General features: G+C 40.4%; 2 protein-coding genes across 4 annotated transcripts in view; one reads left to right on the plus strand and one right to left on the minus strand.

Moving 5' to 3' along the window:
- LOC136849979 (probable splicing factor, arginine/serine-rich 7) overlaps window positions 1-9,182 on the plus strand; it is a 32,828-nt gene extending 23,646 nt beyond the window's left edge. The window contains exon 3 of the mRNA XM_067123521.1: window positions 9,045-9,182. Within this exon, the coding sequence (XP_066979622.1) occupies window positions 9,045-9,117 (73 nt within the window). The 3' untranslated portion in view covers window positions 9,118-9,182. The remainder of the gene's footprint in view (window positions 1-9,044) is intronic.
- The window catches only part of Srp54 (splicing regulatory protein 54), a 197,664-nt gene that overhangs the window by 87,937 nt on the left and 86,768 nt on the right, over window positions 1-22,959 (minus strand). The gene's annotated exons all lie outside the window — the stretch shown is intronic.

Here is a 22,959-nt window from a genome sequence, read left to right on the forward strand (position 1 = left end):
GCCTTATTGAGTTTAATTGGAGAGTGATAAATGATAGATTTACCAGCGACTATTTTCCATTAATAAATGTAGCCTCAAATTCTTAGGTTACCTAAATGAAACATTGGTAAAGCTGATTAAGCAACATTCCAGGGTGACTTTCCATCTGTAGATGATGCTCTTGACTTTTTAAAACAATTATATTCTCGGCTGGTCTTCAGTCAATGCCTAGGACTTTGGCATATTCATCTGCCAGCTAGTTCCCTGGTGAACTTGTAAATTCCAGGAAACTCATAGAACTATGAGGGCAGCTTTCAACAGATACTGCAGGCGAAAATCTGAGTACCTTGTTGAATTTTGAAAAGCAAGAGCTCATTTCCACAAGGAAATTACAAAGGCACATCCAGGACAATTTTCATATCTTCACTAAATTCAAAAGCACCTCTGATTTTAGTTTGGAAGAGTTAGAAAAATAGCAGGTAAATTTACTCCATGTCAACTTCCATTTATCAAGATCAGTGGTTGTGAAGTAACTGATTCCTGGTTAGTGGCAAGTGAGTTTGCTAATCATTTTGCTAATGTTGCAGAGAAAAAGGACAGAACCTGTTCAGTTCAAAGAAGGCTAATGGAATGGGTAGAAATTGATTTTAACACAATAAGGAATGAACAATACAATGTACGTTTTACTATGAGAGAAGTTGTATCAGCCTTAAATAAATATGGCGAGTCAGCTCCTGGACTGGATGATATGACATATTCAGTGATTAAGCATACCCCTGAAAATACCAGATTTTTCATATTAAGCTTTATTAAGAAAATTTTCATAGAACATAACTTCCCTAATATAAAGGAGATGATAAAATTACTGCCATTCGTGAAACCAGGGAAAGACCGTTTCAAGACAGAGAAAGATCTTACCATTGCACTGACATCATGTGTGGTAGATCATAAAAATGAACGATGTTTGATGTGGCACTTGGAACGGGTAAATATTTGTCACCTGCTTTGTGTAGTTTTCGAAATATGCACTCCACAAATGGTGTGTTGGTTCGAATAGAATCATCAGTATGTGAAGCTTTTGCTAACAAGCACATCATGTCACTGTTTTCTTTGATCTGGAGAAGGCTTATGATACAACAAGAGGTATGGCATTCTGAGGGTCAAGGCTTTTTAAAAAAATAGGTTATTTTAGGTTCTGGTTGGAGCAACAGTGTCAGATGTATTCAACCAAGGAGTGCCACAAGGAAGTGTTCTAAGTGTAAGCTTGTTCGCCTTAGCAATCAATGGGGCATCCAAAATAATTCCTACAGATGTAGCTTATACAGTAAACCCCTGTATTAACGCTCTGACGATTCAAGGATTTCTCTATAAAACTTATATACACAATTCTCAGAAAATTCGCCTATTTGCAGGATTTTTCACTGAAAAATATTCATTACTTACTATATTTTCATATTTTCATGACTAAATGCACATTTTGTGATAAAACTACTAAAATACTCAAGTATAATCATATTTAGAGGGTGTTTTTGTGTTTGAACTATCAAATTAGGCAGTTCTAAGTGTTTTTAGAGGGGTTTTAAGTACCATATATACTCGTATAATATTTGACTCCATGTAATGTTCAACTCCCATTGTTTACTGCATATATTAGATTTTAGCATATACCCCATGTAATGTTTGAGTTTTGATTCTGGCAAAAAGCCTTGGCTATGTTTCTATATATTTGGAATCAAAACATAATGGAAGCCTAGGCTAGTCTAAGATTCCGACATCTAAAAATTGAGGCAAACTGAGAAGCTAAAAGGTTAGAATATACCTATAAAATGTATAAAAATCAGTATATACTCATTGCAAATCATTAAAATTAACTATGATAAACAAAAGGAAAAAACTTCCAACCTTTTTTGTTTACAGTAGTTTTGTCTTAAATACTGAAAGCTTGCCAAGCATCCACTGTAACTAGCTTAACAGTATAATCATCATACATTTTGATTCTTTTAATCCCTCTTAATCTCTCTTCACTAATGTTTGTTTTTTTTTCATTAAATTTATTCCATGACTTTAGGTTTTTTTGAATTTACCACATCCTTTTTTGACTAAAAGAAAAAATGTACGATTCTTTGTGAATCGTCAGTGAAGGGAAATCACCTGATGAAATACAAACGGCAGCTAATACTGTACTTATTTACATTTGGGATATGTAGGCTACATTTATTATAGCCTAGAACAACCATAAATAGAAACCACATAACAATAATAAAAGATTCTCAGATAAGTAAGACATTTTCATTTTTATTTGTTGTCTTTATTCTTAAAAAAAAAAAAAAAAAAATAGTTCGTCAACTGTTGTGGAAGTAAATGCTACTTTGCTGACTTCTGTTGTTGGGAAATCCAAAGCCTAAGCTTAGCCTAGTCCCAAAATCTTACACTTTTCCAAAACTATACTTCATGTGATGTTTGACCCCAAAATTTTAGGCCATAAAACTGGTCTTTAGATATCGAACATTACACAAGTGTATAGGGTATTTGCTGATTTTAGCTATTGGGCGGGGCTGGGGGTGTGGTATGTATCCCCTGCAAATATGGGGGTTTACTGTACTTTTGTTGGTGGCCGCTTTGATATCTTCTGCAGCAACAAGGATGGCAGTAGCCGAACGTCACCTTCAGCTACAAAGCTGTTGATAACATAGTAAAATGGGCGGAGATGAATGGTTTAGGTTTTCAGTAAGTAAAAATGGTAATCATGCATTTTTGCTGCATAAGAGGATTCCATCCTGATCTAGATTTGTTCATACATGGGCAGAGAATTTCCATGCTTTATGAAACAAGGTTTCTTGGTTGATTTTTTATAGCAAGCTGACTTGGATTCCACTTCTGAATCATATGAAGATAAAATGCTGAAGAGCAATGAATGTGCTGAAAGTTCTGTCTCACACTTTTAAGTGCAGACTAAACTCAGATGTGGAAACTATATAAAGCTTTAGTCCTTTCAAAATTAACTCGGGTGTGAAGTGTACACCTCAGCAAAGCCTTATTATAACCTTAAAATGCTTAATTCAATCCATCATGGAGGGTTTAGATTAGCTAAAGGAGCATTTAAATAATCTCCTACTGAGAGCATGCTTGTAGATCCTGCAGAGATGACTCTGGATCTGCATTACCAATGTCTGCTGGTTTGGAGCTGGTACAGAGTTCAGAGGCTCCATAAGTTCTTAACCAGCATTTGTATCAGAAATGAAAGGCATTGACAATTTTATAAAGATCACCCCAACAACCTCAGCCATTTGCTTTTAGAATAAAATGTATAACCAGGCTGATTACACATGTCAGGGATGGAGATTTTACCAGTTAGGTATTCAATTTTAGGTGTAGCCCATGGAATCTCCCAGAGGTAAATTGGTGTAGATATTTTAATTCTACAATGGCAGATATGTCCAATGAGGCAAAGGGTCAATATTTTAGATTATTTCTTCCTAACATAACTCTGTTGCAGTTATCACCGATGGTTCAGTCAGGTGCTGACATTGGCTTTAGAGTGGCCTTCCCTGATGTAGAAAGAAGCAGGAAATTATCATCTGTTGTATCTGTTGTTTTATAGCAGAGCAGCATGCAATTTTGAAGGCCTTAAAGAAGTGCTCCTCAGTCTTAGAATATTTTAACTCTTTAAACTACTGATTTTAGAGATACAGTATTGAATGGCTGCTTAGTGAAAAGAAGAGGTAAAGAAGTGAATTTTTCCTGGTTGCCTTCCCATGTTGGGGTTTCTTAGGTACAAGCAAGCTGATCAGCTTGCTAAGTCAGCAGTTATCTCCCCAGAACCCAGAGGATGCCTAGTACACTTATCTGGATGTATATCTTCTAGTAGGTCAGAAAATTAAAAGCTTTTGGCACTCCCTTTTGGGAGGTATTGCAACAAATAAAAAATGTGCAGTATTACATCATCAGTGTCTCCTTGGTCATATCCCTGTATGCCAAGGGGACAAGAAATGATGTGCAGGCTAAGGATTGGACATACAAGACTCATCATGGGTTCTTGATGTCAGGTGAAAATCCTCCATTTTGTGATAACTATTGTGCCTTAGACTGTGAGACATTTACTGGTTGAATGTCCATCTAAGTACCTCTTAAGGACATGACAGAAATGGGCATTTTATCTTTGTAGTGAATCTTGGGAACGATTGTAATTAAAAGCAGCTATATATCTTTGTTAGGGAGGCAAGCCTCCTCAACAAAATTTGGAACATGTACATATCCAGTATGTGTGCATGTATGTATATTATATATGTATTTACAGACAGGTTTATAGATATGCAGTGGCACCTCTGTATACGAAGTTAATTTGTTCCCAGTTCCAACTTGTAGATTGAAATGCTCACAAATGGAAACAAATATTCCCATAAGGAATAATGGGAATTCAAATAATTCAGTTTCCTTGTACCCACTCTTTGCACCCACTTTATTGTACCCACTTTAAGACAATTATATTAAGTGCAAGTACTGTATATAGTTTAATGACAATCATATTCTAAATAAAAGAATAAAGCATTTAACAATAAAATGCAACATGAAAGATGAACAAAATCATGTCACCACAGTGGCCACAGCTGACTGAGGAGCGGAGCACGGTAGAGAAGGCGGAGAAGAGAGTAAAACCAGTAACAATTCACATAAAAAAAATAAAAGGGAATTTCACAATAAATTTAACAATGATAACAATAAAAACAATCAAAAGCAATACATTAACATTAAAATAAAATTCTTAAGAGACTTACCTTTAGCTAGTGCTCGGGACTGTGCTGGGTGTGGCAGCTCGAGAGGAGAGGGAGGGGATGGTGATCAGTTAATGGGGAGATGGGGTCCACTTCCTGCTGATTTCTCAGCTGTATGTGCACCACTGGGTCCAGACTGGGGATTCTTCTTTTCACTACGCTTTGCCCATTTTCTATCACTGACACCGATGCACCTGAATCACTTCTTTTGTTACGAAACACCTATCAAGTGATACTTGCTTTTACGATTTTTGAGCACTATAAAATTGCTTGTCCCCACTTCATGAAGCATGCTTTTTCCTTGTCCCTTCTTTTCATGGGTGATAAATTTGTGCGGTAGTCTCAACCACAGACACAAACACAAACAAAAGGCACAGATTTAGACTAGCTCAGATCAATGAGTTGTTTATGGGTCAGGGTCACGAGGCAAATGAGGGCGGTTAATGACATTCCTGAACCTATTTGAAATTTTGGAACAAGGAACCATTGACTCACTCCACTGTTTTATCGCCTACCCACTTCCTCCGTCCATCCCTACTTCCACTTGACCCTCCCTGTATCTTCCTGACCCGAGGGGATTCCGTATCTCCTACCTCCATCCTGGCAGCCTGTTCGCCAGTCTCCACCAAACAGCTTATAGATTGCATTTATAACTCATAAGGGGGAACAAAATTTTGCGAGAATTTTCCCTTGCTAATCAAGATTATGAGTGCCGAATCAGTTGTATACCGAGGTACCACTATATATTTGTCACGAAGTGTTCCAAGTACCTGGTTATTACACAACTAATCACAGATTTTAAAAATTTACCTCACTTCAGCCAGATACCTGAACTCTCATAACAATAAAAATTATGACTGAGTACTCTAAAGGTAACAGTGATCCCTTAAAAGCTTTACTAATCGCCCAAAAATCAAAACCAAGTTTATCAAAACAAGTGTCAGGTATCAACAATTAAACAAGAAATATACTAGAGTAAAAGGGCATCACTCCATCAAAACAACTTAACTGTTTCCTGGTCTTAATTCACTTCAGCAAAACTAAAGGAACAAAACATGTTTCACTTTGCCTTATGCACACAATTACAGTAATCCTGTTCACTGTGATCAATAAATGAAACACTTTTTTAATTTAAAATACAAAAATTTATTTTTAATTGAGAATTTATAATTAGAATTCACAGTCAGAAAAATTTACTATTACTAGAAAACAACACAAAATTTAATTAATTCTTGAGTTATAAATTATTAAACAAAACTAAATGACTAAAACTTTAATTTATCAAGAAATTAAATTAATCCAGCAAAATTTAAACTATCAAGAGTTCCTCAAGATTAGGAAAGAAAATCTTAGTAAATAAAAAATAAATCAATTATGCAAGTTAAATTATCAGAAAATACTTAAAATGCTAAGTAAATAAATGTTAAATCACTGATATATGAAATGTGAAAAATCAAGAGATTTCAAACACAATAACACAAAAATACCTAAACAATTTACCAATAGTAATTTCACTAAGGCAAAATTTCCCTAATATATCTGATTATACCATGGTAATAATAAGTAAAATTCACTGTACCTTACACAAGCTTTGAAAACTTTAGCACTCTTTTGTCAGGCGCCATTACGAATACACTTTCCCTACATTCAGATCTCAAAAGCTAAGATTAACACCAGTGACCACAAATATTTTCCGTTAAAATTTCTCTTTTTTTGAAGAGAGAGAGAGAGAGAGAGAGAGACCAACACTAATGGTCTCTGAAATCAGAATGAGCAAACTTTAGGATTCCAGTGGAAATAAAACAATCAGACGACATTAGAACAATATGCGATCAGAGCAACGCGAATCGTACAAAACATGACGTGCGATTGAGATACATGCATTTACTTTCAAAAAGGCGTATGTGACTCGAACAAAAAATCGTATGGGACGAAGCTCTTAATGAAATCTCAACATGATCAAAACAGACGGCAGCTGGCAGCCACAAATGGCACGCTTTCAAAACAAGACAAAGAACAAAAGCTGGTTTCCAGAACAGTACATTCTTGTATGGGACAAAGCTTTACAGAAATCTTAACATGATTCGATTGCTATTCCCGACCTGTCAACACTTGAATCAAAACAAAGCGCTGTTTACTCATTATTTCTTGTGACAACAACCGAACCAAAATACGACATATGAAATCACGAGTACAGAACACTTGCTGCTAGGGGACAAAATGTGCAATCACATACTACATTACTATTAAAATGTATTACCAATTTTAAATTATGCTGTTAAGTTACCCAAATCACTAACTTTTAAGATCTGACATTACACTACATATGTACTTCAACAATTATTATCATTACACATAACACATGATGAATAGAAGAGTAAATATATCAAAACTATGGGATGATATACATATTACAAGGCAACATCATGAAATTCCTCCCCCCAGAAGTTTAGCTATCCTGGGTTTGAATCCAGTGATTCACAACGGGATAAATAATCGGCAATTACAGTAAACCCCCCGTATTTGCCTGGATGGGTACTCTCACCCCCCCGGGAATAGCTAGAACCTGCGAATACTCGGAACCCTGCTAAAAACACATAGACATGCCTATTTTGATAGTTCAAACACACAAAAAAACTAAAAATGCTCATACAGGTGTTATCCTACTTACGATGGGGTTAGGTTCCAAAAAAACAATCATTTGTTGGATAAAACGTATCTTGAAAGCCTAGCCTACACCAGGGTATTTGGTACCTTGTGTACATATATGGTAGCCTAGTCTACACTATAAAGTATACTCTATTCATACACGGTATAGTAATTATTAATGTCAGCTAATTCTGAAGGTTCATGCAGAGTGACTTATGATAATTCAATACAAAGAGAAATTGAATAAAAAACACGAATTAGCTTAGCCGACACTATGGTACAGTATATCGTATACATATGTGGTAGCCTAGCCTATGTTTTACTGTACTTTATACAGGCAGTCCCCGGGTTACGACGGGTTCAGCTTACAACGTTCCGAGGTTACAACGCTTTTCAAATATATTCATCAGAAATTATTTCCCAGTTTACGACTCATGTTCCAGGGTTACTGACGCCAATCCAACGGAAGACATATGGCTACAAAACGGCAGAATAATCAAAATTTGCAGTTTTTCTTTCGTGAAAAATTCAATAAATTTAGTTTACATCGCTTTCAATACACCCAAAGCATTAAAAGTAAGGTTTTCATAGGATTTTGAAGATTTTCAAAAATTTTTCAGCTTATGACGATTTTTGGCTTACAACTCGGCACAGGAACGGAATCCCTGTAGTAAACGGTAACTGCCTGTATTCACGTATCGTATTACTGTATACAAACATCAACATAACGAATACAGTATGCATCTTTTCCATGGATCTTTTAAAGTGTTAGGCCTTAATTCACTGTATCCAATAATATTGTATATATTCTTATGTTGCTTTTGTATTATAAATTTCGATCAATGTTTTGGTTTGGAAATTGTGTACGTGGTGTTTATTTTGCCGTATTTAACTCGGTTCAGAGCGCTTTTCTTGCTTCTAGTTAGCGTAAATGAATCTTTAGATACTTTATTTATATGGGGCAAGGTTATTTTTCGTTTATACTGTACGAAGTGTTTTTTCTAGTCGAAATATAACGTAAATACGTCTTGTTGTGAAATTAATTTAGCTATTTTTTCATTAGATGATGTTGGCATCATGGCGCTGAGTACTCGTGAGTAACAAGGAGAATACCACATACATTTAGTTCATGAATTCTTTTGCACAGTCAGCCAAACAAATATAGCAGCTTATTTACAACTTGTTAGTAGAGATGTCATAAATGGTTGCTGATCTGTGTGAGGATAGGAAGAAGGGTATGTGTGTTGCAGTCAGTATTACTGTAACAGTGCCCAACTATCTAATCTACATTGTTAATTGGTGCCCCTAATTTGATATGAAATATGTTCATTGAATGATATTCATACTGTGTTTGGCAACATTTTTTTCAGCAGCTCACTTTGCTAGACAAAGTGTGACTGAGTTGAGAAAGGAACATGAACTGATGTTTTCCTGATATAAAATGGTAGTAATGGCTGTTGTGATGTATCTTGGTAGTATTTGGTATCATGATTTCTCTCATGATGGCCATACAATTTGCAAAAAACTTATGTTTTTATAACTCAGTATTTTGTAAAAGTTTGAAACTTTTGCAACTTTTTTTATCCTGTTATTAATATATGGTGCTATACCACATAATCCTTGCATCTGTATTTTTCTTTACAGAGTGAACCATTCTACCACTGCTATTATTAAGCCTCAAACGAAAAGCAATGAGGCAGCTCAGCGCAGAAATTGAGGAAGCTATGAGAAGAGTTAAAGAGGCTCAGAACTTTATTGCATCAGCTATTGACCCTGTTATGTCTTTCTCTGGACTCTTCCAAGATAAAAGATCCAGATCTAGATCACGGTAAGTCTCTCTGTGGACCCTAGCCTAGCATTGTAATTTACCTTTTATAGGATATGCAACCAAACGGTCAGTTATGTTTGTAAAATTTACACAAGTAATTCCAGTACCCAGAAACGTGAGATCTAGTAAAAACATATTGTACATAAAATACCCTAATAGGCATTCTACCAAGCAAAAAGTCTCACTTGAGATCTTCATCACCATATGCTACCCAAAATACATTTTCTTGATCAAGTTACTGTGCCACCTTACATAGTAATCCAAAGATATTATACTATATACAATCATCCCCCAATATTCGTGGGGGATGCTTACCACACCCACCGGCAAATACCGAAACCCCCTCTAAAAACGTTTATAACTGTGTATTTTAATAGTTAAAACACCAAAGAGCCTCTCTAAAACACTTATACAGTAACTGCCTATTATAATAGTTCAGACACCAAATATACCTTAAACTATCGTCCTGAGACATTTAGTCATGAAAAGAATATGAAATACAGTAATTGCTCTATGAAAAATTTCACAAATAGGCGAATTTTCAGCAAATAATGTGGATATATGCTCCACAGAAACATGTGCGGATGCTGAACCGCAAATAAGTGGTGGCCAACTGTATATATACATACACTTTTATTAAAAAAGTATCAAGTTCTCTGCATGTGTGACAGTACACAATATCTAGATGACCAGAGTAAACTCACAAAACCTGACTCTCTCATGCACGTACTAGTGTTTATCTTCACTGAAATTCATAATTATAATGTGAAGCGTTTCTCTTTTTCTTCTGTCATTCATCTGTTTCAATATGGTGTTCTAGGAAAGTCTTTTTTTATTGCACCAAATGAGACATTTTGCTTGATATATGTGTACCATGTCACATTAAAATGGCATTGAAGTAGTTTTGTGCTGTCTCAGTGTTTGCAAGTAACCCTGTGTCATCGCCAACAGGTATTGACTGAAGGTGTGTTGGCATCAAGGGTTATATGTAATGAAAATATGCAGTGATTCAACAAAACTAGATGTTGCATAGGAACAGCAATGGCAGACAGCATATTGTCCTGTGGTTCTGACGCAGAAGATGGGGTTACATACTGACCTGATGGCAATCCACTTGAATGCTGTTGTGAAACAGCTCTAAAGAAATTCCTCAGGCCCTGAAATGGAAGGATAGTTGCTGCTAAAAACCTGATGACTTCAGTCTTTGTGCTGTGCAGGAATTTGACTAAGGCTTTACTTGACCATTTTCTGTTGTTGGGAGTTTACAACCTAACCTTGAAGTTCATTGGTGGCATTCATGTCCGGTATTTACACTAACTAAACCTGGTAAGGGTATGTGATATTAGGAGGCAAAATATGACACCTAATATTGCCATTTTTTGCTTGCAAACTCTTGCTCAGTTGGATCCTGAGCCCCATGATTTAGGAACAGAATTGTCTTAACTTGATCATGAGGAGTACCATGTTCTTCTGTTTGATGAGAGATGACTTTCTTGCAGAAATGGTTGTGAAACCATCCTCTAATAGTATTAGCTGTGAGCTACACCTTGACCAACCCACAAGAAGCCTATCAAACATCCAAGGAAGGCACCCTGGCTGCTCTTAAGTGTCAAACTACTACAGATTTTAGCCTGTGTGACCCTGAGGAGCTTTCACAACACATAGAAGAAAAACATGTTTTGAAAGTTTTCAACCAGGTAACTTCTTCAACTTTAGCAGCATAGCTTTGAGGTCCAATAAACAAATTGATGTCAACCACATCTTACTACTTCCAACAGTCATGGATACTTTTCTTTGAACTGTCCAAAAGCTGCGCTGTAAGTCGTATATTAAGAAAAATATACTGGGGTTGAAGCAGAAGATCTAGCCTCCAAAAGGCGAAACAAAGCTATCCCTTGCAAGTGCACAAACTTTTCAGGGTCCATCTTCAGTTTGTTACCATGGATCAGTACACTTTACTGAATATTGCTCCTTGTTGCTGGAGCCAGTAGGCAGCCTTTCACTCAAAATGTCTTAGCGCATACAAGGTAAGGGTATGTTCTGTTTATTGGTAAGAATTTGTTGAGTCTTGCTGAGACAGCTCTGTGCACTTCAGTAGGTATATGAAGGCTTGCTGAGTAAATTGGAGGAGGAGAAAGCAATAGAATAAACAAAATCACATAAGAGTCTCAGCAAACTCCTTGAGAGTCTCAGCTGGCTTTAGAGATAATGGTGTTTTTTTTTATCCAGGCCCTGAATTGAAACAGGCTTCAACATCTGCAAAATTTATCAGACAGATATATTTTTTCTGATTGGTATGTTTTCTCCATTGGGCAAATTGGTATCTGTTGATAATGTTAACCTGAAATGGTAATCACAGTAAAAAAACTTGAAGTACTTTATGTCTGAAGGGTAGTCTATTTATTTGATATTGTAAATACATTTTGTTCTTGTGCTTGTAGGATACATTTTGTCTACTATGTTTCTGAGCAGGTACCATCACCCAAAACAAAAATAATGATAAAATGGAGAGTAATGATTACATACTACTACTCTGCAGGCTTTGGAAAGATTTGCTAATTCACAAGAATTGGTGATTTTGAATCAGTGTCCAGGTATGTCAGTTGTTATACCCACATTCTTTTCTGTAGTAAGCGTTATTACTAGCTTTGTTAATTTCTTGCTCTCTGTTAATTTTTTTTGCTTTCACTTAGTGATACCATATGTACATATGGTGCTAGTATGCTTTTTTATCAGGCAGTGTTCAGGCACCCACTTTTGGAACTTTTTGATTCCAATTTTACATGCATCTTTACTTAAATCATTCCACTGATTTTGTTTCCTCATGAATTTTATTTATAATTAGTTTGAATTGACACTCATAAAAGTGTTGTATTTACCATTTAGGATTGGTATTGTCATCAGCTGTTAAAATAATTTTCGAAATGTCGAGGCAACTCCTTCTCTGGGCCAAAAAAAAGTTAAGTATACCTTAGTTTTACCGGGCCAAAGAGACGAATGTGACTTTATTGACACGTTTCATTCAAGGGGAAAGGAATATAAGAGCAGACAGTCTGTTATGAAAGGTCAAGTCCTGCAACAGAATGGACTCTTTCATCAAGACGTCTGCAGAGATTTGTGGCGGATTAGACGCCCCATGATAGACCTCTTCGCCACGGCTCAAACAAAGAGGACGGAACGACGACGTTTCCGCACCAGATCCCCGAGGCAAATATACAAAGATGCCTTAAATTGGTCCAACTTAGATTGCCATTGCCCCGCTTCAAGATCATAAACAAAGTTTCATTCAGAAGTTCGTGTCCCACTGAGAGCAACCAGGATGACTCCTCTAGTGGTCCCCTTGGCCGACAAGAGAATGGTTCACAGGAGGTGTGAATGGATGGTGGATACACCGAGAAGTCTGCCTCAAGACCAGATTCACTCAAACAACCCCACTTGAAAGGTATCACCAAACCTCCTGGTTCACAGCTGACTGCCTTCATACTATCGAAAACTTGGTAAGAGCTAGAGAAGCCAAGGAAGCCAGCCAGAGCGATCGCAAGAGCAAGGAGGTCATTCATCAAGGTGTACCAACCAAGTGGATATTTTAGAGGTTGGTAAGGACAACCTCGCTTCCTCTTCCAGTACCTCTGTGACCCAGATAGCAGATTCTTTCTTTACCTTAAGAGGAGATGTAACTTTTCAGCCCGACTATTAAGGGATACAGGAGCATGTTACAGCTGTCTTCAGACACAGAAACTGATTTGTCTGCTAATAAGGATCTCCAAGATCTCTGAGACTGCCCGAGACTACTAAGGAGAAAAGTCAGAACTCACTCAGCGTGGAACCTAGATGTGGTCCTAAAGTTTCTCAAGGGTCCGACAGGTTCGAGCCTTTGCAAGAGATTTCCTTCATTTAAAGATCTCACAATGAAGACTCTAATTTTGGTTTGTTTGGCGACAGCTAAAGAGTCAGTGGAAGCATGCCTCAATAAAAACCGCTGTTTAGAACTGCAAAGCCATTCTCTCTACAACTGGTCAGGTTTTTAGCTAAGAATGGTAAGTAGTCCTGTGACTAATTACAGGTTTAAAGCTTTAGCAAACTTTTGTCATGCTTCAGGGCTACTATGAGTATCCTAAACAGTATACTTGCATGTTCAATATCAACTTTACTGACAACTGCTTCTAATCTTTATTTTCCTGGCAATCTTCATTATTAGGCTAATTATTCAAGTAACAGTTCACATAATTTGGCCCAGAACTACAGTGACACTGTTCAGCTTTAAAGCCATACTTTCCACAATTTGGAGTTTCTGCACATACAAGACATTACTATGCTCAAGTTATATAAGTGCACAGGTTTTTGTTTAAATGGTATGAAGATATTCTTTTGCTCTCTATATGGATACTTGAAAGTTATCCTATCTGATGCGTTGTACAAAAGATCTGTTGACTTGCAGGTACTTCACACATCACCACTAGGAATCACCTCCAGTCTAATGAAGAAATTGTTTCAGGTTGTATATGCCACAAAGCTGATACTAGTCAGAAGGTGATCATGATGACGCATTGGCATTTTCAGTTGTCATAGGTCAGGTTTTATGGATGATCTTAATTTCATGTTACATGTATATGATATATACCTTGTAAATCTTTACATAAATATGGACCTTTGAGATACAAGCACAAGTGCAAACAAATATTCATCAATTATTTGAACCTCCTTTGCCTTTAAAGGACTGACAGCACTGAATCTCCCCAGATACATGACAGTCTTAATATCCTACACCCACTTTGCAGTGTTCCAGCAACCACTCTCCTCAACATCTTCCATCCCCATGAAGTGGCTCCAGCTATCACTTTTATTTAATTTTATCAGTCACCCCATACATGTCACCCACAACCAACAGGATGTTAGACATTCTCAGCATATTCTTTTCCTCCAGGTAGGCAACAAAAGTAGTCATGACCCTACTTAGTTCTTTGCCACTTTAAATTTTGCTCTGCGCACCTCTTCTGTCTAGCAAGAATTTTCACAAAGAACAAAAGAACACAAGGAAGAAAAAGAACTTGTTCTTTAACCTCACTTGATTGTTCCAATATTCTTGCTGGCTACCATGTATTCTTCTTACAGTCACGAGAATACTTGTTCATACCAGTAAAATATTCTTACTTATTTCCATCTTCTCAGTTGAACTCATTCTTGAGGAATTCTCATTTTCTGGATCGGGTCCCGTGGTCACGATGAAAAAGTCCATTCAGCACTTATTTCTAGGTAATCACAGTTGTTGTAGATACCAGAGAAAGCTAAATGAAATGCTGGAGTTATTACCCCCAGAGCGTAGCTCCATCAGATGGAGTCGTGGTATGGAAAAGGGTGAACTACAAAAACACTTGAACTCATCCTATAGAGATCCCAAGGTCAAAAGTCCCATAGGAGGTGCCATAAACCCATGTACCACCTGTGGACAGCACACAAAACACCGCTTAGTCGCATTCCATTTCAGCAAGCACCATCGCTCACATCGTTTTTTCGTTGTGCTTTAATCTTGTGCATTTTCGCATCATTATGGCTTCTCACAAGGTCTTTCACTACCCAAGTTGAGTACCAATGTTTTGTTTTTTAGTTGAGGCGATTGAGGCTCCTTATTTCCCTTTAGTTTAATAATTAAAGGGATTTATAACGCCCGTTCTCGATCTTCCTTCTCACGGCCTCACGTGACCTCCATGCGGTTCGTGATCTTGGTCGCCTCTGTTTTTCAATCTTTTCACGGTTCCTCTTCGTGTTTAGGAGCATTTTTTTTCATGAGGTCTAATTAGTGATTTTGATTGACTAACGTTTGTTTCCCCTTTGCTTCGAGTTGAGGGCTGGTGTTTAGGCCGGGCTTCCTCGAGCCTATTCGCTTTTTTATCAATTCATTTACATGCCTTATTTTTGCCCTTCCTTCGTAGCTTCTGGGAATTTTATTTACGTTTGTACTTTTAAGTTTTTTGTTTCCCTTTAACCCAGTGTTGGATGCATTTGATATTTGATGATTATCATGGATGTTTTTTTGTTTTGAGCTTGAAATGACTGACGAAGATTTCCCTTCAAACAAACATCGGTTGGAGCAGGTCCTCCTCTTGTTTTGTATTATTATTTTTTTATGGGTTGGTGTTAGCTTGTTTTATTTACAGTGAGTCAAGACCACCCCTTTTTTTTCCATAAAAAAGGGGGAGGGAATGGTCGCACATTCTTTCCGCTCACATGCCCTTCTAGGTTTTGTGAAGCGGTTTTTCCAACAGTAAATCAATAAAGTTTTAGAGGTCTTCTCCTTTATGTTCCCTTCCTGTTTCACAGCTTTCATGGGGCTGATAAGCCCCTCGTTAGCTAAAATAGCGGGGGATTCCCAATGTTGCTTCCCTCTAGAGTTTCCATAACAGTAATGAGCATGATTGGTTAAATGACATAGCGAGGGCATATGTAAGACCCTAGTTTGGTATTTACTTAAGGTTAGTTCTAGTTTTTGGTAATGAGAAGCAATCCTAGAGTAAAAACAGGTTTCCTCTGCATGGTTGGATTGTTTAACTTTTTTTGTTCTCTCCTCTGGGGACTGTCAGTGGCAAACAGGAGAGCTTCTCTCCTGTCCACCATCTTTGGCCATGTTTATCTCCAGTCCATTGGAGGAGGTTGAAGTCAAGACAGAGCGCTTGCTGCATAACTCAGTCAGGCCGACATGGGGTGGAGGACACGGGAACGCCTTCGGATTGTGCATTCCCACCTCTGGTCGCCTTTTCGGTTCTTCCCTCCGGGGTCCCATTCCTCCCCTTCATACGCCTTCTCCGCGCTGCTTAATTTAGCGACACTCCGGTTCAGTCCTTCTTGAACAGAGCTTTCCGCCTGACTGACTCGCTGTTGGGCTTTGACGCCTGACCTAGAACAACTGTCTTCATCGGAGAATTTTTGCTTGCTCTTGCGGTTCTAGCGCCATCGGTCTCCAGATCGCCAGTTTCCATATTATTTTACAAACTAAAACTGTTCTCCGACAGTTTAACCTTCCCATTTGATTTCACTTGTATCCACTACTTACTTTAAGGCAAAAAAAAAAGATTTTCACGTAAAAATTTGTTTTTTTTATTTATTATTATTATTTTTTTGCTGAGTTTTTACCAGGTTACTCCCCAGCCAATGGTTGGACAGAAGGTTTAATACTGGTTGCTCGCACACAAACTCCGCACCTTATCACAGTATCATAATTAAAAACAAGCAGTTACAGGTGGAAAACAAGAAGAAGGGTAAAACAAGCCTCCATCAGGCCAGGGCCACGGAAGAAGTCGGCTCAAATATGTGCATGGTCCAATGATAGGGGATCTTATTATTTGGCACCCTATGACGGATTGATATTTGCTACGCCTTTACAGCAGCCTCAATCTCTGATCCGCTAAAGGGAACATGCATCTTTCCAATCAAAATCACTATAATTTTATTTCTGGATCGGGAAAATGTCAACCGATGAAAAAGTCCATTCAAAAGATTCAGGTAAACAGTTGCAGATACCAAGAAAGTTTAAATGAAATGCTGGAGGTAAACGTACCCCAGAGCGTGTCCATCAGATGGAATATTATAAACAAATCCTCTTTAATTATTAAACTAGAGGAAAACACGGAACAGTAATCCAATAGAGATCCTAAAAGGTCAAAAGTCAACATGGGTGCGAAAAACCCATGTAAAATGAAAAAGCCATAAAACAGTCAAAGGCATAATTTGAGAAGCAATCAACAGTAAAAAAACATTTTAAGCATAATACATTTAACAGGAGAGCAGCATAACAACACGGATTTTGCAAACAGTTGAGTAAACTTGGGTTTTAATGAGGATTGAGGTCCTTATGACCTTGGATTAATAGATAGGAGCCGTGTTTTTGTAACCACCCTCTTCCATGGCAGTCACACGGACTCCTCCTCGATAACGGAGCTTGATCAGAGCCGACACGGCAACCATCTCTGGGTCCTCAAATTCCACTGCTGTTTAGGAGCAGATTTACCATGATGAGGTCTAAATAGTGATTTTGATTGACTAGACGTTTGTTTCTTTGCCCTGAGGGCCAATAGATTTTTCCTTCTCAAGAACCCTATTACGAAATTTTATCAATTCAACATCTTATTTTTGCCTTCCCTCAGTAATAAAAACAAATTTTATTTACGTTTGGAACTTCGAGTTTTTTGTTTCTTTAACCCAGTGTTCGGATGCATTTGATATTTGATGATTATCATGGATGTTTTTTTGTTTCGAGGCGGCCATTTCCTTCACGTCCACATCGTGTTGTATGGTCCTCCTCTTGTTTTGTATTGTTATTTTTCTTTATGGGTTGGTGTTAGCTTTGGTTTTCCTTTTGGGGCGAATTATTCCCTTTTTTCCATAAAAAAGGGGGATGGTGCTCATTCTTTCCGCTCACATGCCCTTCTAGGGTTTTGTGTTCCTTTTCCAAAAGGCGAGTTTAAAGTTTTACCAGGGTCTTCCCCTTATGTCGCCCTTCCCTGTTTCGCAGTAATGAGGCTAATGTTTGTGAGAAACTGGAATAGCGGGGACCTCATGTTGCTTCCTCTCCCTGTTTCTGGCCCTGAGGCTAATGAGCCTCTTGGTTAAGCTGGGATATGAGGGGCTTCAGTGTGTAAAAAACCCTAGTTTGGTATTTACTTAAGGTTAGTTCTAGTTTTTGGTTAAACCCATCCTTTTCTAGCCTATAGCCTGTGCCCCTTCCTCTGCATGGTTGGCCTCTTTGCACGGTCCGTGACTTTTACTTTTGTACTTCCTCCTGGGACTGTTAGTGGCCGAGAGCTTCCTCCCTCCTCCTGTCCATCATTTGGCCATCTTTATCTCCCTGTCCCCATCCCCTTGGAGGAGGTTGTCCCATAGCTTCCTCCTGCTTCTCTCGCTTGCTGGGCAACGATGACAGTCAGCGTGGTTTGGCGGGAGGACACGGAACGCCCGGATTGTGCATTAAAACTCTCTGGTCTTCCTTTCGGTTCTTCCTCCGGGTTCCCATTCCTCCTTCATAAAGCCTTCTCCGCGTGTCGTGTTAATTTAGCAACATTGTTCAGTCCTTCTTCGCTGCCAGTTAGAGCTTTTTGCCTGATGTCTTCGTGGTTGGGCCTTGACGCAGGTTGACCATAGCTAACTACTGTCTTCTATCGAGTGCATTCCTTGCTTCCCGCCTCCGGCGGTTCTAGCGCTTATCGGTCTTCCGTTATCGCTAAGTTTCATATTATTTTTTAGTTGATGGAAGCACTTTCTCCGGACAGTTTAACCTTCCCATTTCATTTCACTTTGTATCCGACAGGAGTTACTTTAAGGCATGTTATCCGCTAGTTCCGTAAATTTGTTTTGCTTTATTTATTATTATTATTTTTGATTGTATGAGTTTTTACCAGGTTACCTCCCGGATCATTCCGGCTGGTTTCATTGCTTGGTTTAATACTGTGTTGCCCGCACACTACTCCGCACCTACACAGTGTACTCATAATCTCATACTTACAGGTGGTACGCTGCCAAGAAGAAGGGTGCCCGCAGCCCTCCATCAGGCCAGCGCCACTGGTTTGTCGGTCTCACTGATGTAGTCCAGGGATCTTATTGTTTGGCACCCTGACGGATGTGATGTTTGCTACGCTTTACGAGCAGGCTATCACGATTCGGTAGGTGATCATGCATCTTTCCTTCTTAGCCAACTATAATATTTATATTTTTATCGATTCCTCCCCTTCGTAAGAACATAATGTTTTTCTTCCGCAGGCTGACCGCAAGTCTCGTGATTCTTCGATTCAGGCCTCAAAGTCTGGGTTAGCGTTTGGGCGCAACGTAGGAGCTGGCAATTTACATACTCGGCGACATTTGTAATGTCCTTTTCCCGGCGCTTGATCACAGCTTCTGTCACCGACGAGGTTGCTGCCCGTTGATTGCCGGATTGGAGTTGACCCAGCCCCTCCAGACGGTTCGGCTTTGAGCGGCGGCGCCCGAAGACGCGGGCGGAACTCGATCCCGACCTTGAGTCTCCGAGCATTATCCCAGAGCATCAGGCAGGTAAGGGGGTAAGTGAGGCAGGTTCTTCACTGTTTAACTCTCCTTCTTCCTCTGTTGCTTCTTTTAAAGGCTTCTCTAAATCTTCATACCTTTCGGCACGCCTGGGTCTATTGCCCCAAGGTGAAGTCCTTTAAAAAGAAAACCTTACCTACTCCCGCAGACCGATATGGGGTCCCCGCGGCGGCACGGCAACGAGCCCTGTTCCGTCGACGAGTACAGCCTCCCCTTCCAGGTCCCAGGCGGAGCCTCAATCACGCCAGGTAGTTCCCCCTCCTCCTTCCTTGGATACACTTCAGTTCTTTGAACAGTTCCTGGAAAGAATCGACACGAGGTTTGAGAAGATCGACGCAGGGTAGACAGTAAGCTGTCTGGTCTTGCTTCTTCTCTTCACTCCCTTTCAAGAAGGTGGAATCTCAACAACGTTCTAGGCATTCTGTTCCTGGACCCTTCCACTCTCCCCTCCCTTGATCTAGGGAATCTCATGCCTCACCCTTTATGCTCCCGACCACAAAGGTACTCTTACCATAGAGGGTTTAGGCACGAGGAGAGTGGAAGAGTTAGAGTTCTATCCTCCGGACCTGACATCTCCCTACACTGGTTTTGCCAGGCTGAAGGGAGAGGTTTGGAACAGGTCTGATAAAGTCCCTAAGGAGACGGTCATCTATCCTAGGGACCAAGCCCAGTCGTCTTTTGATGAGGACCCTTACGGAGTGGCAAGCGGAGAACACTAAGCTCACACCAGCTAAGGGAGTGTTCACTATGTTCACTCTCAGTGATGTTCTCCTTCTCCCTTGCGCTTCGAAAGTGGCCTCCTGACTAGCCAGGCTTGCTTCAAGGTAAACCCCTTCCTCATCTCCGTGAGACGGACCTACATCGCTCGTCTCTTCCCGGAGGCACTGACTTCTGGAAGGAGCCCTAATACGTTTACGGTGACTCGGCTTGACCCAGACTGCGCCTCTGATCTGTTCAGTGAGCAGCTCCTAAGATCCCGGAGTCGCTCTTGAAAACAGAGGCTGATACTAAGGAAAGGCTCGCCAGGTCTTTGAACTCTTTGGTTTTAGCGGAAGCAACTTCTTTGGTTTACAGAGAAGATCCATTGTTCCAGGTCTTGACGAAATCTCTCTTGGCGAAGTTTTCAACAAGATCTGTTTGACTTTATGACTGCCCGACTGGCCTGCCGGAAGCACATCTTTTCAGCAGCCACAGTTCGGCATGAACCTAATAAGCTTCTTAAGAGTTCGATCTGGGGTGCTAATCTTTTCCCACAAGAAGAAGTTGATGCAGTCTTATCTGAGGCAGCTAGGGTCAATCAAAGCCTCCGTTCCCGTTGGGGCCTGCCCTATAAAAGGAAACAGTCTGATCTTGCCAGCCCTCCCACCAAGTCCAGTAAGAAATTTAAACACTTCAAACGTCTTCCAGCTCAGTCCTTGGTCCAGGTTCCTTTACAAAGTCAACCTTCGACCTCTTCCTCCCATCCTCCACCTCAGTATGTCCTGGTAAACCCGGCACATCAGTCTTTGGCTGCTCCTTCCTATGTCTCCTCCCCAGCTTTCAATCCTGCATATGAAAGTCAGGGGAAATTTCGCCCCAGACAATCAACCAGAGGCAATAAGCCCCGTGGCTTCGCTCGGGGAAGGGGAGCCCCCCGCTCCTCTCCCAGGAACAGGGGAGGTAGAGGCTCCAGAGGGGGGAAGCAATCACAGGACCGATGACATACATCCTGTGGGCGGGAGGCTGTATCATTTTCGAGCTCGGTGGACCTTCTGTCCCTGGGCTCAGAGTATAGTTTCCAAGGGCCTAGGCTGGAGTTGGATCGACAATCCCCCTCCACCAGTCAAGTTTTATCAGGCTACGACCAAGGATCTCGAGGACTTTGTGGAGGATCTCCTACAGAAACAGGCTATAAGGAAAGTGAGGTCTCTGAAGTTCCAAGGCAGGCTCTTCAGTGTTCCAAAGAAAGGTTCCAACAAACGGAGAGTAATTCTGGACTTGTCCCGTCTGAATTCCTACATTCGTTGCGACAAGTTTCGGATGCTTACTGTCTCCCAAGTTCGGACCCTACTGCCCCGTGGAGCCGTAACCACCCTCTCTAGATCTTTCCGACGCCTATTATCACGTCCCGGTTGTAGAAGGTTCTCCCCCTTTCTGGGGTTCAGGCTCGGAAGGCAGGCATATTCCTTCAAGGTGATGCCTTTCGGCCTCAACATAGCCCCAAGGATTTTTACCAAGTTGACAGACACGGTCGTACAGCAACTCCGGTCTCAAGGGATTACGCTGGCCGCGTATCTCGACGACTGGATCATCTGGGCATCCAGCGCCGAGGAATGCGGAGAGTTACATCCGTGGTGGTCGACTTTCTAGAATCCTTGGGCTTTTCGTGTAAACAGGAGAAGTCCCGCCTGGTTCCCAGCAGTTGTTTTCAATGGCTAGGAATCCAGTGGGATCTGAATTCTCACAAGCTCTCTCTTCCTCCTCCCAAGAGGAAGGAGATAGCCAGAGCAACCAGACAGTTTCTCAAATCCAAAAGGGCCTCTCGGCGGACCCAAGAACGAAGTCTTGGGCCCTTCAGTTCGCTTCGGTGACAGACCTGTTGCTGAAAGTGAAACTGAAGGATATCAACAGAGTGTGGCGGAGTCGGGCAAATATCAGTCTCAGGGACAAGGTGTCTCTGATTCCCCACATCTTGAAGAAGCGACTCCGCCCTTGGTCGTCTGTCAAGAGCCTGTCCAAGTCAGTCCCCTTCAATTTCCTCCTCCGGCGTTGGTTATCCACACAGACGCCTCCTTAAGCGGGTGGGGAGGATATTCTCAACACCAAGAAGTACAGGGGACTTGGTCCTCATGTTCCGCCAGTTCCATATAAATGTTCTGGAGGCCATGGCAGTCTTCCTTACCTTGAAGAAGCTTCTTCCCCCAAGAAGATTCACATAAGGCTGGTTCTGGACAGCGCCACGGTAGTCCACTGCATAAACAGGAGAGGTTCAAAATCGAGCAGGATCAACCAGGTAATGATTGCACTTTTTCCTTGGCCTGCAAGAACAAGTGGCACCTATCTGCCACCCATCTTGCAGGGGTCCGAACGTCGTAGCAGATTCTCTCTCCAGGACAACTCCCCGAGTCGGAGTGGTCCCTAGACAGGGGTTCGTTCAATTGGATCTGCCAACTAGTTCCGGGTCTGAGGTAGATTTGTTTGCAACCAAGCTCAACAACAAGCTCCCTCATTACGAGCTCCCAACCTGGACCCTCAAGCTCTTTTCACGGACGCAATGTCATTGGATTGGAACAGGTGGAAGGTGATCTATCTGTTCCTCCAGTGAACTTGTTGTTGAAAGTCCTCCACAAACTGAGGACGTTCAAGGGTCAAGTAGCTCTAGTGGCTCCCTACTGGCCAAAGAGCAGCTGTTTCCTCTTCTACTAGAACTGAAACTTCGCCACATCCGAATCCCCAGTCCGAAACTAACACAAGTAGTACAAACTCAGACTGTGTCAGCTTCCTCAAAAATCCAAAATGCCCTGGCTTTGTGGACTTTATGAAGTTTGCGGCTCAAAGGGATGCTAACGTTGATCCTGTCAATACCATGTTCTTAGAATCAGATAAGCGGGTCTCCACTCTTCGTCAGTACGACTCAGCAATTAAGAAACTAGCACTCTTTTTAAGAGAATCTGAGGCTACAGTAATGACCATTAATTTAGCAAT

Source organism: Macrobrachium rosenbergii, chromosome 2 (assembly GCF_040412425.1).
Source record: "Macrobrachium rosenbergii isolate ZJJX-2024 chromosome 2, ASM4041242v1, whole genome shotgun sequence".
Lineage (NCBI taxonomy): Eukaryota > Metazoa > Arthropoda > Malacostraca > Decapoda > Palaemonidae > Macrobrachium > Macrobrachium rosenbergii.